The sequence below is a fragment of the Barbus barbus genome (assembly GCF_936440315.1).
Source record: "Barbus barbus genome assembly, chromosome: 19".
Taxonomy (NCBI): domain Eukaryota; kingdom Metazoa; phylum Chordata; class Actinopteri; order Cypriniformes; family Cyprinidae; genus Barbus; species Barbus barbus.
Genome location: NC_136747.1, coordinates 854,760 through 871,072, shown reverse-complemented (window position 1 = coordinate 871,072; position 16,313 = coordinate 854,760). Strand labels below are relative to the sequence as shown.

At 41.9% G+C, this 16,313-nt stretch overlaps 1 protein-coding gene across 1 annotated transcript; it reads right to left on the bottom strand.

Moving 5' to 3' along the window:
* Nucleotides 1-1,638: 1,638 nt before the first annotated feature.
* LOC306885359 (uncharacterized protein) lies at nt 1,639-8,937 on the bottom strand. Its single transcript, XM_079441817.1, has 4 exons — nt 8,849-8,937; nt 8,502-8,771; nt 7,416-7,457; nt 1,639-3,937 (listed from the first exon to the last, which is right to left on the bottom strand). Exons 1-4 carry the CDS (start codon nt 8,904-8,906, stop codon nt 3,756-3,758), a joined length of 552 nt encoding a protein of 183 aa, XP_079297943.1. The 5' UTR covers nt 8,907-8,937; the 3' UTR covers nt 1,639-3,755.
* Between the last annotated feature and the right edge of the window lie 7,376 nt (nt 8,938-16,313).

Genomic DNA, 16,313 nt, shown 5'->3' with positions numbered 1-16,313 from the left:
GTCTCAAAATAGTTGGGACGGGGGCATGTTTACCATGGTGTAGCATCTCCTCTTTTCAAAACACTTTGAAGACGTCTGGGCATCGAGGTTATGAGTTTCTGGAGTTTTAGTGTTGGAATTTGGTCCAACTGCTGCTGAAGAGATCGTGGTCATCTTTGACGTATTCTTTGTTTAATGATGGGCCAAATGTTCTTTAAGGGTGAAAGATCTGGACTGCAGGCAGGTCAATTCAGCACCCGGACTCTTCTACTGCGAAGCCTTGCTGTTGTAATAGCTGCAGTATGTGGTTTTGCATTGTCCTGCTGAAATACACGTCATCTGGAGGGGAGCATATGTTGCTCTAAAACCTTTATATAACCTTTATATAAGTGTCTTCCAAAACATGCAAGCTGCCCATACGTATGCACTTATGCACCCCCATACCATCAGAGATGCTGGCTTTTGAACTGAATTTGAACCTGGCTTTTGAACCTGGATTAGCCCCGGGGACATATCCCCCAGTGAAGACCTCAACAAAAAATACAATAAAACTAAAAATAAAACAAAATATTTAAAAATATAATAAAATACCTAACTACATAATACTATTATTGTTAGAAATTGCAACAATATAAAAATAGAAACAATACATTTTATACACTTAAATTTTTATTAAATCAATAAATAAACAATAATATCCTGGCCAGAGGAGAACTGGCCCCCCGACTGAGCCTGGTTTCTCCCAAGGTTTTTTTCTCCATTCTGTCTCAGAGGGAGTTTTGGTTCCTTGCCGCTGTCGCCTCTGGCTTGCTCAGCTGGGGACACTTAATTTCTAGTGATTATCGTGAATTTGATTTCGCAGACACTATTTAAACTAAACTGAGCTAGATGATGACATCACTGAATTCAATAATGAAACGCCTTTTAACTGAAAATTGAGTGTTTAATCTTATTATTATACATTACTGACACTCTATCCTCCAATTTGATACTGTTAAGTGCTTTGACACAATTGGGGGAAGTCGTGGCCTAATGGTTCAAGTCTCGGGCCGGCAGGGATTGTAGGTGGGGGGAGTGAATGTCCAGCGCTCTCTCCACCCTCAATACCACGACTGAGGTGCCCTTGAGCAAGGCACCGAACCCCCAACTGCTCCCCGGGCGCCGCAGCATAAATGGCTGCCCACTGCTCCGGGTGTGTGTTCACGGTGTGTGTGTGTGTTCACTGCTGTGTGTGTGTGTTCACGGTGTGTGTGTGTGTTCACTGCTGTGTGTGTGTACACTTGGATGAGTTAAATGCAGAGCACGAATTCCGAGTATGGGTCACCATACTTGGCAGTATTTCACTTCACTTCACAATCTGTATTGTCAGCTACTGGTAGAGCTTACAGGTGGCGATGGATATAAGTATAGGTTTAAACCAAATGCTGTACCATTGATTTTTCCCCACAAGGAGTCTAAACGCCCCGGATATCGAGAGAAATCAGCGCTGAGAAACTCCTCTAGCGGCCGCGAGTCATGATTAGCGTCGACATGTTTAACATAACATCTTAAAATATGGCATCTAGCGTTTCTTATCTCAGCCGTTTGTAAGCTCTTTTAGTAGCTGTGATCTACTAAGACTCAAAGGCATCAGGGCTAAAGTGGAGAGAAAAAAGAAGTGGGTTTTTATGAAGTTTTATTCGTCCACAGGCATCTTCCCATGCTTTTCTCCTCCTATTATCACTAGGAAAGCAGTCTTACATTGCTTCTCTTGTTGCCCTTTGACTGAAAATGACAACCAAAAGCCACAGTATTTTATTTTCTGAGTTGTGTATTTTGAGTTGTGTTGCGGTAAAAAACACAACTCAGAATCGCCGTCCGTGATTTCCAACAAGAATGTCAAATTTGGACTCGTCTGACCATAGAACACTTTTCCACTTTGAAACAGTCCATTTTAAATGAGCCTTGGCACACAGGACACGATGGTGCTTCTGGACCATGTTCACATATGGCTTCCTTTTTGCATGATAGAGCTTTAGTTGGCATCTGCAGATGGCACAGCGAATTGTGTTTACCGACAGTGGTTTCTGGAAGTATTCTTGGGCCCATTTAGTAATGTCAATGACAGAATCATGTCGATGAGTGATGCTATGTCGTCTGAGGGCCCGAAGAACACAGGCATCCAACAAAGGTCTACGGCCTTGTCCCTTACACACAGAGATTTATCCAGTTTTTCTGAATCTTTTGATGATGTTATGTACTGCAGATGATGAGATTTGCAAAGCCTTTGAAATTTGACGTTGAGGAACGTTGTTTTTAAAGTATTCCACAATCTTTTTAAGTACTCTTTCACAGATTAGAGAGCCTCTGCCCATCTTTACTTCTGAGAGACTCTGCCTCTCTAAGACATCCCTTTTATAGCTAATCATGTTACAGACCTGATTGCTAGATTGCTAGATGTGCCAGTTGCTAGATGTTCTCACAGCAGAATCTTTTCAAAATGTCTTGCTTTTTCAGCCCTTTGTTGCCCCGCGCCAACTTTTTAGAGACCTGTAGCAGGCATCAATTTTTAAATGAGCTCATTTAGTGGATAAAAGCTTAAATTTAATTTAAAAAGCTTAATTTATCAGTTTAACCGTTTATGTTATCTATGTTCTATTGTGAATAAAATATTGATTCATGTGATTTGAAATTCTTTGTTTTCATTTTATTCAAATTCAAAAAATGTCCCAAGATTTCTGGAATTCGGGTTCTAAATGTCTCTTCTGATCAATGTAGCACATCCTAAATAAAAGCATTTTTTCTTTCTTCCAATCAGCATATTATAATAATTTCTGAAGGCTCATGTGACACTGAAGACTGGAGTAATGATGCTGAAAATTCAGCTTTGATCACAGAAATGTATTCCCTATGAATACTGAGTTTAACTCCTGCTTGATATGCTTTAAACAAACATTTCTCCAAGATAACTTCCAATGTCCATTAAAAAAACTATCTGCCAGAAAACATTTGCACCGTTTTATGCTGTTTACAAAGAGGAAAAAAGGCAGAGGTCAAAAGAACATTGAAATGAAGAAGATGGAGGGATATTTCTTTGATTTGTTTTGTGTCTTGTGACACACAGTGTGATGCAGGGAGAGAGGGAAAAAGGGAACAAGAGGAAGCCCCTGAAGCACTTCTGTTTCTTCACAGACACATGTTGAAAGAGTTGAGTATTACATCACAGCATCACGCAAGTGCAGGCGTTCTGCTTACAGATCAAACACTCAACACATCCTCTGATATTCTGGTCTCTAGATATGCCCTGCTGAAGAAAAAAGCTATAGAAAACAGAAGTTTTACTGGTTATAATGGGAATTCAGTTGGTTTTAATGGAAACTGTAATATGGTTCCTGTTGGTCTCTACTTGTAATTGGTCACTTTCTGTTGGTGACTCATTAAAACCAACAAATCCTACTGGAATGTGTCCCGAAACACTCTACAGGAAACCAGTTTTGAATGGTTTTGATGGTTAGCTGATGGTTTGTAATGGTTGTAAATTAATGGTATTTGTAGTGGAAACCATTAAGAGGTTTTTTTTCAGCAGGGTGGAGTGGGTCTCCCTGCATTAATGCAAGTCTGTGGAAGTTTATTGCACATTGCCAATTTTATTGTTCAGCAGCTGAAAAGCAGATGCTAAGTCTAGCTGCTTAAAATAATATGAATAATGCTTAGCGTTAGAGAGTGTTAGTAGAACCCTAAGTATGAACAACAGCAACAGTGACGCTTGACAAAGCAGTGTAATGGTCCAGGGTTTTCTAGTTTGACTGGTGTTCTGTCAGGTTGATGTACAGTTCTGCGCTGTGAGATCTCGGTGTTTCTCTGTGGGTGGCGTGTGAAGCTTTGACAGCAGCTGCAGTAGCAGAAAGAAGCGTCAGAGCCGCCAGTGCGACCCCAGCAAACATCAGCACCTGCTCCATCACATCCACACGCTCTGCTCCTGAGGATCAGCACACAAACCTTTCAGCAAACAAATTTCTTGAAAAATTCTGAAATATTGTCTTATGAATCTCTTACAGTTTTTTACAAACACTTTGCTACTATTTTCAGAACCTTGATGTAATTTTTCACAACTCTAGACACAAAACTCTCAACCAATGATCAAAATGCACATTTTTCAAAACTCTAACCCTTTTCTCAATTGCTTGGATACAATACACATAAAACTTAGATCATTTGTTCATTCAACAAAAATCCCCTGTTCAATATGACACAATTTAACATCAAAGTACTACTATTTCAAAAGGCAATTCACACATTACATTTCAAATGAGTGTCTATTCATTTCCTTACAATGATCTAACTATCAATTGATACAACTGCTCAAAATGATAAGTAACTGTTGCATTACTCTTAATGCATTGTTGTATGGAAAAAGACAAAGAATCTTCCATGTTTAAATCATGAAAGTTTCAAAATACTGTAACGAGATTCATTGTCACCAATTAGCGTGGAGCATGAACCAATTAGACTACAATATCCATGGATCTAGCCTAATATTTTATCATAATGCTTCATCAGACACTGTGTCTATGGTCCCAAATACTGTACCACCTTTTCAGACTATTTACAGTATTGACAGTACTGCACTGTATAGATGCAGGCCCTTGTAATTGCTTGTCCAATTCTGCCAACTCGTTACTGATGATTGAGTGCACATTGTGGAATGAGTATATAAAGAGTTGATTGGGATCCAATTGCAAGAGCATAGTAATACGTAACACGGAGCCAGCAGGTGATCAGGTCACAACGGAGGTCAAGCAGTGGTGGGAGGAAGACGAGGGAGACGTGTTGGTCAAAGGAATGGCGTGGTAGAGGACAGGCACCCCTTCTGAGAGGTGGTCGTGGGCCTCGTTTGAGAGGCGTGGGGGAACGTGGTAGAGGACAGGCACCCCTTCTGAGAGGTGGTCGTGGGCCTCGTTTGAGAGGCGTGGGGGAACGTGGTAGAGGACAGGCACCCCTTCAGAGAGGTGGTCGTGGGCCTCGTTTGAGAGGCGTGGGGGGAACGTGGTAGAGGACAGGCGCCCCTTCTGAGAGGTGGTCGTGGGCCTCGTTTGAGAGGCGTGGGGGAACGTGGTAGAGGACAGGCGCCCCTTCTGAGAGGTGGTCGTGGGCCTCGTTTGAGAGGCGTGGGGGAACGTGGTAGAGGACAGGCGCCCCTTCTGAGAGGTGGTCGTGGGCCTCGTTTGAGAGGCGTGGGGGAACGTGGTAGAGGACAGGCGCCCCTTCTGAGAGGTGGTCGTGGGCCTCGTTTGAGAGGCGTGGGGGAACGTGGTAGAGGACAGGCACCCCTTCTGAGAGGTGGTCGTGGGCCTCGTTTGAGAGGCGTGGGGGAACGTGGTAGAGGACAGGCACCCCTTCTGAGAGGTGGTCGTGGGCCTCGTTTGAGAGGCGTGGGGGAACGTGGTAGAGGACAGGCACCCCTTCTGAGAGGTGGTCGTGGGCCTCGTTTGAGAGGCGTGGGGGAACGTGGTAGAGGACAGGCACCCCTTCTGAGAGGTGGTCGTGGGCCTCGTTTGGGAGGCGTGGGGGAACGTGGTAGAGGACAGGCACCCCTTCTGAGAGGTGGTCGTGGGCCTCGTTTGAGAGGCGTGGAGGAACGTGGTAGAGGACGGGCACCCCTTCTGAGAGGTGGTCGTGGGCCTCGTTTGAGAGGTGTGGGGGAACGTGGTAGAGGACGGGCACCCCTTCTGAGAGGTGGTCGTGGGCCTCGTTTGAGAGGTGTGGGGGAACGTGGTAGAAGACGGGCACCCCTTCTGAGAGGTGGTCGTGGGCCTCGTTTGAGAGGTGTGGGGGAACGTGGTAGAGGACGGGCACCCCTTCTGAGAGGTCGTCGTGGGCCTCGTTTGAGAGGTGTGGGGGAACGTGGTAGAGGACAAGGCCACGGACCAAGACAGTGGCAGGAACAGCATAGAGTGTCCAATGAAATTCGGGCAATAGTTGTAGACCATGTCATAAATCATGGCATGACAATGACTGAGGCGCCTACAATGATACAACCAAACCTCAGAAGGTCAACCGTGGCCTCAATAATCAGAACTTTCCGCAATGAGAACCGGTAAGTTATCAGCATGCACTAAACATTATGCTACTCTCAATTAGCATAATGTTACCTATGTCATTGTGTGGGACAATGTCAGGTTCCATCATGCTCATGTGGTGCAAGCATGGTTTCAGGCCCATGCACAATTTACCACCCTGTATTTAGCCCCATACTCTCCCTCCTTTAACCCGATTGAGAAATTGTTCTCCGCATGGAGATGGAAGGTTCATGATAGGCACCCTCATGAACAAGTCACTCTACTCCAGGCCATGGATGCAATGACATCACAGCAGACCAGTGTCAGGCCTGGATTCACCATGCCCGAAGGTTTTTTCCAAGATGTTTGGCTAATGAAAACATCCATTGTGATGTAGATGAGAACCTGTGGCCAAATCCACAACACAGAGTTGATGACAATGTAGAAGTACAGTAATCGCTCCTGTTTTGTTTCTTACAGTACAAGCAAGTTGAGGAACACTGCATTTGATGTTTTACAGTACTGTATTTTCTTTTCTATTTCATAGCTAATTACTGTATTTTTGCTTTGATTCAAATAAACCTATGTTGTGATTGTACTGTAGTGTTTTGCATCAATATATTACAAACTTTGTTCAATGATTCCACTGTGTCTGTAGTATTCTCTCTACTCCTGCAGTACTTTTACAGAGATGTATTTACTGTACATGTAGTACCATAATGAAACCTGTATCACCTATTTTGTTCTACAATATTTAATGATTGTACGAACAATGACAGTGAAACTATCGGTTGCTTGTGTGTGGGTGATCTATAGTTATGTTTCAATGATATTTCACAGTAAATTTGTTTTTTGAACCAATGATTGTGATTTCTTTAAAGATGTGAACGCACAATGCAATGTTTTGAACATTAGACAGCCTGTGTTACAAGTGATAACCGTTTTGAGTTTTGTGTCTATAGTTGTGAAAAATGACATCAAGGTTCTGAAAATAGTAGCAAAGTGTTTGTAAAAAAACTGTAAATGACAGGTTGATGGTGTCTGACCTGCACATGATGTTGCCTTATCTAATATAACAAATTGCAATCTCTCTTTTTAATTTTAATTGACGACTTGAATTATGTATTTTATATGTAAAGTGTGAAATGATGACATGACTTTCTGAGACAGTTGAGTAATATTAAACCTGTCACAATCATACATCTTCACTCTTATCTCAGTAAGACAAAGTATAAATAAAGGATCAAATGAACGATGCTCTGCGGTCTGGCATTGTTCCACCGCAGAGAAAGTTTTCATAACTTCTGTGCAGAATTTGCATTGCTTTCATGAAAAAACGGCTTATATTAGTGAAGTAGCATTGAAATTGGAGAGCGATGCCCTTCTTTCCTGACTCACCTTTGAGACACTCGGTCAGATCTTCTTTGTTCTGTCCATCAGCTTCGAAAATCACACAGAGAGCAGAAGAAGAGCAGTCAAAGTTAATTTCTGTTCTCGTTGATTCATTCATCATCTCTGTGAACAGTAATGCATCTTGCTTATGTCTTGAGTCTCTGAAGAGCTCTACACTCAAAAAAATAAAAAGGGACAAACCCAGTGGTTGGGTTGTTTTGTCCAGAGGTCAGAACGTAAAAAGTCCTGCCATATGTTTATTCCACCCATGAACTCAGCAGCTGATTTCACCAGAGGAACCAAGTCATTGCTTTCAAGTCACAAACAAGTCTCAAGTCAAATCCCAAGTCCTTAAAGAGTTAAAGTTAATGAGATAATTAAGTGACTAATTAAATGATGATTGTGCATTAGTAACTAAAGCAAACACTGATCTCCATGATGGTGGTGGCATCATTTTAACCAATAAAACATCAACATCTGATCCTCTGTAACTCTCAATAACAGCAGGTGTTCCTCACTAATACACAATCATATGGCAGGACTTTTCCTTTCTGACCCCTGGACTGTCTCTGGTCAAAACAACCCAACCGCTGGGTTTGTCCCTTTTTAATACATAGACTGTTAGATCTGGCCTGTGTCTCCCCAAATCTCTCTGAGTCTATAAGCAGATCCTAGAGACCGTTGTGATGATCTTGATGTTTTACCATCACATCTTGCATGTCCCACTTGTATCTATTCTAACCTGCTTTTCATGTGCAATAAAATAAATACATAATGAATAATTTTTTTTTTTTTTTTAAGTGAAAATGTATGTCACATAGCTGTTGAAAGAAGTTGAAAGTCAACCACCGATCCTATCAAAGCATCACAAAACTAAAGATCTACATCTAATCTATCCAACCTGTTACACAAGAGCGTGGAATCAAGGAATCCATTAGTATCATTCGTTCATACCAGTCTTTCATTTGCTGTCATAAATTATACACAGCTAGCTAAATAGTCCATATCTTTTGATAATATATTTATATTATATATATTTGAAATATATACAAATGTACTTTCAGCATGTCACGCTGAGGCTTTGGTTCTTACCTGCTTTGACTGTTAGACATGCCACAGGAGTCCTGTTGCAGTAATACAAGCCTTCGTCCTCGGACGAGACGAACCAGATGAGCAGAGACAGGTCTGGTAACGAGCTGTGATTGTGATTCTGCAGGTGTCTGGTCACGTCTCCGTTATCAGTGCTGAGGATGGACACTCGGCGTCCATGCAGATCTCTGCTCCAGGTCACTTTCCCAGCCTTCAGCTGACCGCAGGGCAGAACAGCCATGCCCCCGGGCCGGACCCGCTGGTGCTGGAGACCTGACAGATAAACCCACAGCATCACACCGTAGCTCAGGAGCACAGGAGCAGAGTGAAGGCTAGCAGAGCACACATACCGTGTGTTGTGAGGATCAATCCATGCAGCGAGAGGCAGAGTAAAGCAGTCACACTCATTGTCTCTCAGATCAGATCTGCTCTCTGAAACACTTCCTCTATTGCACTCTTACTCAAGAAACCTTCAAACGGAGCTGCAGGTCATGTGCCATGTTGTCAGGACATTTTCTGCTGCTTTTAGAGAAGTTGAATGTGTGTGTGTTTGTCAGTGTGTGTGTGTGTGTGTGTGTGTGTGTTTTTGTGACAAATGAGGACACAAATTTGTATAATGACACAGGTATTACAAGGTGAAGGTGACTTTTCAGGACATTGACCCATGTCCACACTCTTCAAAACACTTATAAATCGTACAGAGTGAGGTTTTTTGTGAAAGTAGAAATGCACAGTCTCCTGTGAGGGCTAAGTTTAGGTGTAGGGCAATAGCACATACAGTACAGTATATAAACCATTACGCCTATGGGATGAACCCACTTTTCACAAAAACAAACGTGTGTGTGTGTGCTCATTGATGAGGTGCAGAGATTGGTGTCAGTTTGCAGTGATTATCTATGAAGGAATGTGATTTACCTTAATTGTTACTTTATGAAGTAAATGATAATTGCTAGTTTGAAGAGTTTATCATAAGTGTGTACAATATGATTCTGGCATTAAGTGATAGTAAGTTACCAGTGTTACAGCAGTGTTTCGCTCACTTTTAAGCACTTTTTTTAACCCAGTATTGGATTTTTGCACGTTTCTGTGTGATTCTGTCATATTAGTAACCGAATCGCACTTTATTTGAAGTTTATGCACAAGGTCTTTATGCTTTTGTATGCAGTTTATGTAAATTACCTTCAGTAGAGTTCAGCATTTCTAACCACTAGGTGGCGAGGTTGGCATACAATTTCAATGTGGTTTATATAGCTTGATTCTTTCATAACATTTAACCTGTGAGTTTCACCAGAGATTATGTAAACTGTTCATGTAAATAATGTCTTTGGAATAATACTTGAGATATGTGATACTGTATAAGACACTGGTTGCAGATTACTATTGTGTTAAGAACAAACCTAGATAGCAAAATTCCTGAGGCCCACACCTGACACTTTCATCTGGCCCACATACCACATGGAACTGGCACTTGGGCGGTCCGCTCCTGTTTGCCAGATTTGGGCCACATTAAGACAAAGGAAGGCCCAATGTCAGCCATGAATAAACCAAATAAAGCAGAACTGGCCCAAATCTGGTCCACAGCCATCGGGACAAGACCACAGGAACCAGATGAGTCCTCTGCACAATCTGACTCTGCTGCAGTTTGGAACTGAACTGCTGGTTTGTTTGGCCAGAGGAGAACTGGCCCCCGACTGAGCCGGGTTTCTCCCAAGGTTTTTTCTCCATTCTGTCACCGATGGAGTTTTGGTTCCTCTGGCTTGCTTAGTTGGGGACACTTCATTTATCATTTATTTTTGCAGCAAAATGTTATCTGAACACTATATGGAATATAAACATATATGTTTAAGCAAACATAAGCAAACATAGATTTAATATAACAACGAATAGCCTAAATTTGCAATTTAAAAACTATGTATTCTTTCATCAATATAACATCAAAAGGAGTCTATTAAATATTACTTTAAACTATTTAAATAGCATTTATTCTGATAAGCGTAAGAGTTTGGCCTGTCCCTCACTATGATTTTTCTTTTTCAGCAGGACTTTTAATTTGCAAAATGATATAAAAAAATCACATTTGCATAGTGTTTAAAAGCTGTTGTTTTTGGCACAAGTATGCATTTTTTTCTATAAACATTTTATCATTTTATTGGTGTCCCTTGATTTCATGCAGCCCTGTTATCCTCATCATAAAACCCTTGTAAAATAAAGTACATTCAAGGGACTTCACTTCTATGAGGTTACTTCTCTCAACCAGGATTCCTGCACTTAAACACAAGCATGTTTCTCTCACTTCTATAATGCTCTGTTCCTGATCATTTATGAGGCTTGACTGAGCGAGGGACGTCATTCAGTGTCAATACTGTTACCATTTTAACATGTAAATGTAAACAATTATTTCTTACATTTAATATAATCAATATATACAAGTGAAATCCTTTCAAATTGTACAACATGTGCTTTTGTGAACTTGACTATTAGCTAATTAGTTTGAAATTGTTAAACCTTTTTCTGTCATCCCTGTTAATTTTTAGGGTAACAGGTTGTGACATGGGTAACAGGGATGACATAAATTAGGTTTTTAAAGACTGTCTGTGTAAAATGCAAACATGTTTAAAGGCCACCCTGTCTGTGTTATTGAGCTAATGCCTGTATCATTCAGTGGCATACTAGCATGAGTTACATTTTAGTTAGCATTATTGGTAATGTTACTATCACTATTGTAGTTAATGACCAGGATAGGATGATCAGTCTCAATAAAACTCTTTTCCCCATAAATCATTGTCAATAATGCATCCATGTAAATTCAGTTACATACAAGAGTAGCAAGGTGACTGCAGACCTTCACCCAAGTCTTGTTCAAGCAGGGCAGCGCAGCCTTCTTCCAGAGGGGAGCCACTCAAATGCAGAGTGAAGAACATGTGAAGGGTCTTTAATAATCTTACTTGCTAAACTAAGTGTCTGTTGAGCATGTATGTGTGTAAGAGATCTAACAGACAAAGCAATAATCTTAGAGCACACTGTGACAACACTCAGCAGCCGGTTCCTGTTCTGAAGACTAATAGACTGAAACCAACAAGTTATGGAGAATGTGACAATACTCTCTATGAAAGAGTAATAAAAGGCCAACAAAATGTCTTTACAGACTCCAAAAGAACTAAGTTTCCTAAGGAGATATTGCCGCTGCTGACACCTCCTAAGAATCTCCTCTGTATTGGAGGAAAATTTCAGCAGATGGTCAAAAACAGTACCCAAATATTTATACTCCTCAACTAGCCCCACTGGCTTCCTGTGGATAAAGGTGGTGACTGCTGCAGACAGATCCCTCTGCTGGTTGGAAAAGGTCAACCCAAATCTCTTTAGTTTCTGTTACATCATCAAGTTTTTCTGTGCTGTCGGATATGCTGAGGAATTGAGAAAAATCAGGAAGATTACTTACAAAGCAGTCTTTTGTGGTAGAAGTGATGGTTCTACCATACTTGTAACAAGGAGTAGAATTTACAGTTTTAGCTATATGGAGTTTACACAAGACTAGATAATGATCTGAGATATCATCGCTTTGCTGCAGAATTTCAACACCACTAACATCAATTCCACGTGACAGTATTAAATATAGAGTATGATTTCGACAATGAGTAGGTCCTGAAACGTGTTGTCTAACCCAGTGGTTCTCAAACTGGGGCCCGCGGCCCCCTGGGGCTCCACTAGATGGCGCTAGGGGGCCGCAAAGAAATTCTAGAATATTAAATTATTTTTTAAAATTATTTTACCTGTATGTAAGTTAGGATTGTCCTATGTAAACTATGATGTATTTAAAAAAATTGAAATATTTTAAAAATAATATCAATTATACACAGCACACTACGCTGAAATGTCACCAAACTGTTGACGTAGTAGTGAACACAATGACATGAACACGCGGATAAATGCTAAGACTATTTAAAATGGACAAGTTTATAGATAGAGGATGCAGTGTCTCAGCTGAGAAGGTCACAACAGAAGAGCCCAGCGTGAAAAAAACTAAACTGCGTAAATTTGACGACTCGTACATCAATATGGCTGAAATATAAAATATATGCACTGACGTTAGTAGTGCTGCGCAGGTATTAGTGTACATTCGATATTTATGGGACAGTAAAATTATGGAAGATTTTTTTATTTTCAAAAGAACTCGAGGGGAGAGCCACAGGTGAGGAAATTTTCAAAATGTTGGACTCTTTTATGGTAGAAGAAATCTGAGCTGGGAAAATGAGTGTCTGTTTGCGCTGATGATGCGGCAGCAATGACTGGGCACAGGAGTGGAGTTGTCACCTGAATTCAAGCCATAAATCCAAAGATCGCAGCCACTCACTGTATGCTTCATCGTCAAGCACTTGCATCGAAGTTAATGGCACCCGACCTGCATGATGTGTTGGAAGTAGTAGTAGTGGCTGTCAACTTCATGAAGTCAAGACCGCTGAAGTCACATCTCTTCGCAAAACTATGCACAGAGATGGGAGCAGCTCATGATCGGCTACTGTTCCATTCAAAGCTGCAGAGCGAGTGTTTGAACTTGTCAGGATCCTACCCTGACAGTGTTGTCTGTCTTGTCCCTGTTCAATGTTTCTTTGTTTGTTTTGTGTCTGAGCACATGGCTTTGTCTCTGTTTGTGTTTGCCACGTGCTCCTCTTGTCCAACCTCCCTGTTTCCCATGGTCACGCCCCCTTGTTTAGTCCTTGTCTAGTCCTCGTTTGCTTGATTGTGTTCACCTGATCCTCGTGTGCTCTGCTGCTTTATATTGCGTTCCTTTCCCTTGTGTCCTTGCTGGTTTGTTTTGGTGTCTACCGGTTTCTTGGTCCTAAAGATATCCTTTGAGCTAGCTCAAGTGATTTTTTGATCTTGTCTTATTTTATATCCTCGGTTCCTCTTTTTGTTTGCTCTAGTTCTGTCTAGTTCTTGTTTTTTGATTGTGTATTCTTATCTAGTGTTTTCTCTTGATTAGATTTTCTTTTGTCTGTATTGTGTTGTTGTGTTGTCTTGAGTCTTGTCTTGTTTGTTATAGTGTTTTGCCCTGTCCTGTCCTTACCCAGATTCCCTGGCCTCTGACACCTACTACCTGGAAGCAGCTCTCCACTCTCACGAGTCAGGTCTCTGGTTCTGTGAGTCACTACCTGGCGGCTAGACTGGTGCGACTTCTGAGGTTCACTTCAAGCTACGGGGTCCCTGTCTTCCTGCCTTCCTCTGGAGCTGCTGCCTCTGTGCTTGAGTCCGCTGCCATCTTGGACAGGCTCAGTGGTCATCCCTCCTGCCTGTATTGTTGTCTGCCCTGCCCCTCTGTTTGGACTGATTCACTTCTCACTCCCCCTGCTGTTTCTAGTCAACGTCTTGTCAATAAACTACCATTGTCCGCTCATTTGCATCTGGGTCCCATTTCTTGCAGATCCCTGACAGAACTCAGACGTGAGCTTCATGATTTTTTGAAAGAACATAAACCTGATCTAGAACTTTTTTTTTTTTTTTTTTTTTTTTTTTTTCTGACCAACAGTGGATGGGAAAACCTTGCAGACATTTTCAGTAGTCTCAATGGACTTAATCTGTCCATTCAGGGATGTCATTCCACAATACTGGAGGCAAGTGACAAAATAAATGCATTCAGGAGAAAAATTGACCTGTGGGTATGTAAACTACAAAGAGTCATCACTGACATGTTTCTAAATCTATCTGAATTTTTGGATACAAACTGCATGGCAGTGGACTTCATGCTCAACACCATTACCAGTCACCTCACCTCACTGAATGAACAGAAGCCATTGTGATCATAACTTGTCTGGGTGACTCTGAGCACCCTCAGTCCCTTAGAAAGCTTGCTAAAGACTGCCTTTGAGAGGCGACTGTTAAACATCCTCTGATCATGGTCCATGTCTCTATATGAATATTGTTTCATTAGGGAATTTCTTACTGGATATGCCTCATCACCCACAATCACATAAGGCATGACTTTATTTGTTTTGGGGCAATGTTTTGTGAAAACATGTTTTCCATCTATTGCACCTATTGAGACAATGTGGGAAATGTGTTCAACACACAGCATACTGCATTTCATGACTTGATGCAGAACAGTACATATCTCCACTACAATGTTAGAAACTCTCCAACACAATACTCTAAATGGGGGGATTAGAATATTTCCCCTTTCTCGGCAAAAATAAAAATAGCAATTTAAGTAATAATAAAAAAAAGGATATTTGTCCTATTAAAAAACTTTACAGCAGCATATACTCACCTGTTGCCAGCAAATGAAGGCTTATTGCACAACTCATCTTGATATTCTGCTCCGTGATGAGGCTCACCATTCCTCAGAGTAATTGCAATTTTTACTAAACTCACAATCAATATTTTTTCGTGCGCCATTTTGTTCGTGAACAAAATGGTGCCGCTGATGGCAGCTATTGTGCGTTGCTCCTCAGTGTTCGTATTGTTTTTGTTTGTTTTTCCTGTGAAGCGAGCCGGCGCGCTCGTGAAACTTCATCAGCGCGGATTTAGAACGCCGTTACCTAGCATCCATTTGTCGAATCTCCGCTCTCTACCCAACAAAACGGACGAACTCCTTCTGCTCTCCCGGACAAACAAGGACTTTTCTAACTCTGCTGCTCTGTGTTTCACGGAAACCTGGTTGAATGGCGACATACCGGACAGCGCGATTCATCTGCCTAATTACCAGCTGATCAGAGCAGATCGGGACACAGAATCAACGGGGAAATCGCGCGGCGGCGGGACATGCTTTTACATCAATGAGAGGTGGTGTACAGATGTAACTGTGTTAAAGAAGATGTGCTGTTCAGATCTAGAAACGCTCTTCATTAACTGCAAGCCGTTCTATTCGCCGCGGGAGTTCTGCTCGTTCATTCTCGTGAGTGTCTACATTCCACCGCAAGCGCACGTGAGCACAGCTTTACAGAAACTCGCTGATCTGATCACAGAGAGTGAGCAACAACACCCGGACTCTGTTTTAATCATTCTCGGGGACTTTAATAAAGCAAATCTCTCCCGTGAACTGCCAAAATACAGACAGCACATCACATGTTCCACCAGAGACAGTAATATATTGGATCACTGTTACACAACAATAAAGGATTCATATCACTCGGTTCCACGAGCAGCTTTAGGACTCTCTGATCACTGTTTGGTTCATCTTATTCCATCCTACAGGCAGAAACTTAAGTATGCAAAGCCTGTATTAAGATCTGTTAAAAGATGGACTAACGAAACAGAGCAGGATTTACAAGCCTGTTTCGACCTGACTGATTGGACTGTTTTTGAAGCTGCGGCAAATGATCTGGACGAGCTCACAGAGACTGTAACATCTTATATCAGTTTCTGTGAGGACATGTGCATTCCTACCAGGACTCATCTATTCTACAACAATGACAAACCATGGTTCACTGCAAAACTCAGACAGCTCCGTCAGGCCAAAGAAGATGCTCACAGAAAGGGGGATACAGTATTGTACAAACAGGCCAAATACACACTGGAAAAGGAGATCAGAGCGGCAAAGAGGAATTATTCTGACAAGCTCAGGAACAAATTCTCTTCCAGTGATCCGGCTTCAGTGTGGTTAGGATTGAAGGACATCACCAGCTACAAAACACCACCCCCCAGCACTCTGGAGAATCAACACCTGGCAGACGACTTAAACGAGTTCTTTTGTCGTTTTGAACGATCACCCCACACCCGCCCAGAACACCCCTCCACACAACCATTCACACCTCCAGCAACCCCTCTCTCCCCCACACCTACAATTCAGATCAGCGAAGATGATGTGTGCCAGGTCTTCAG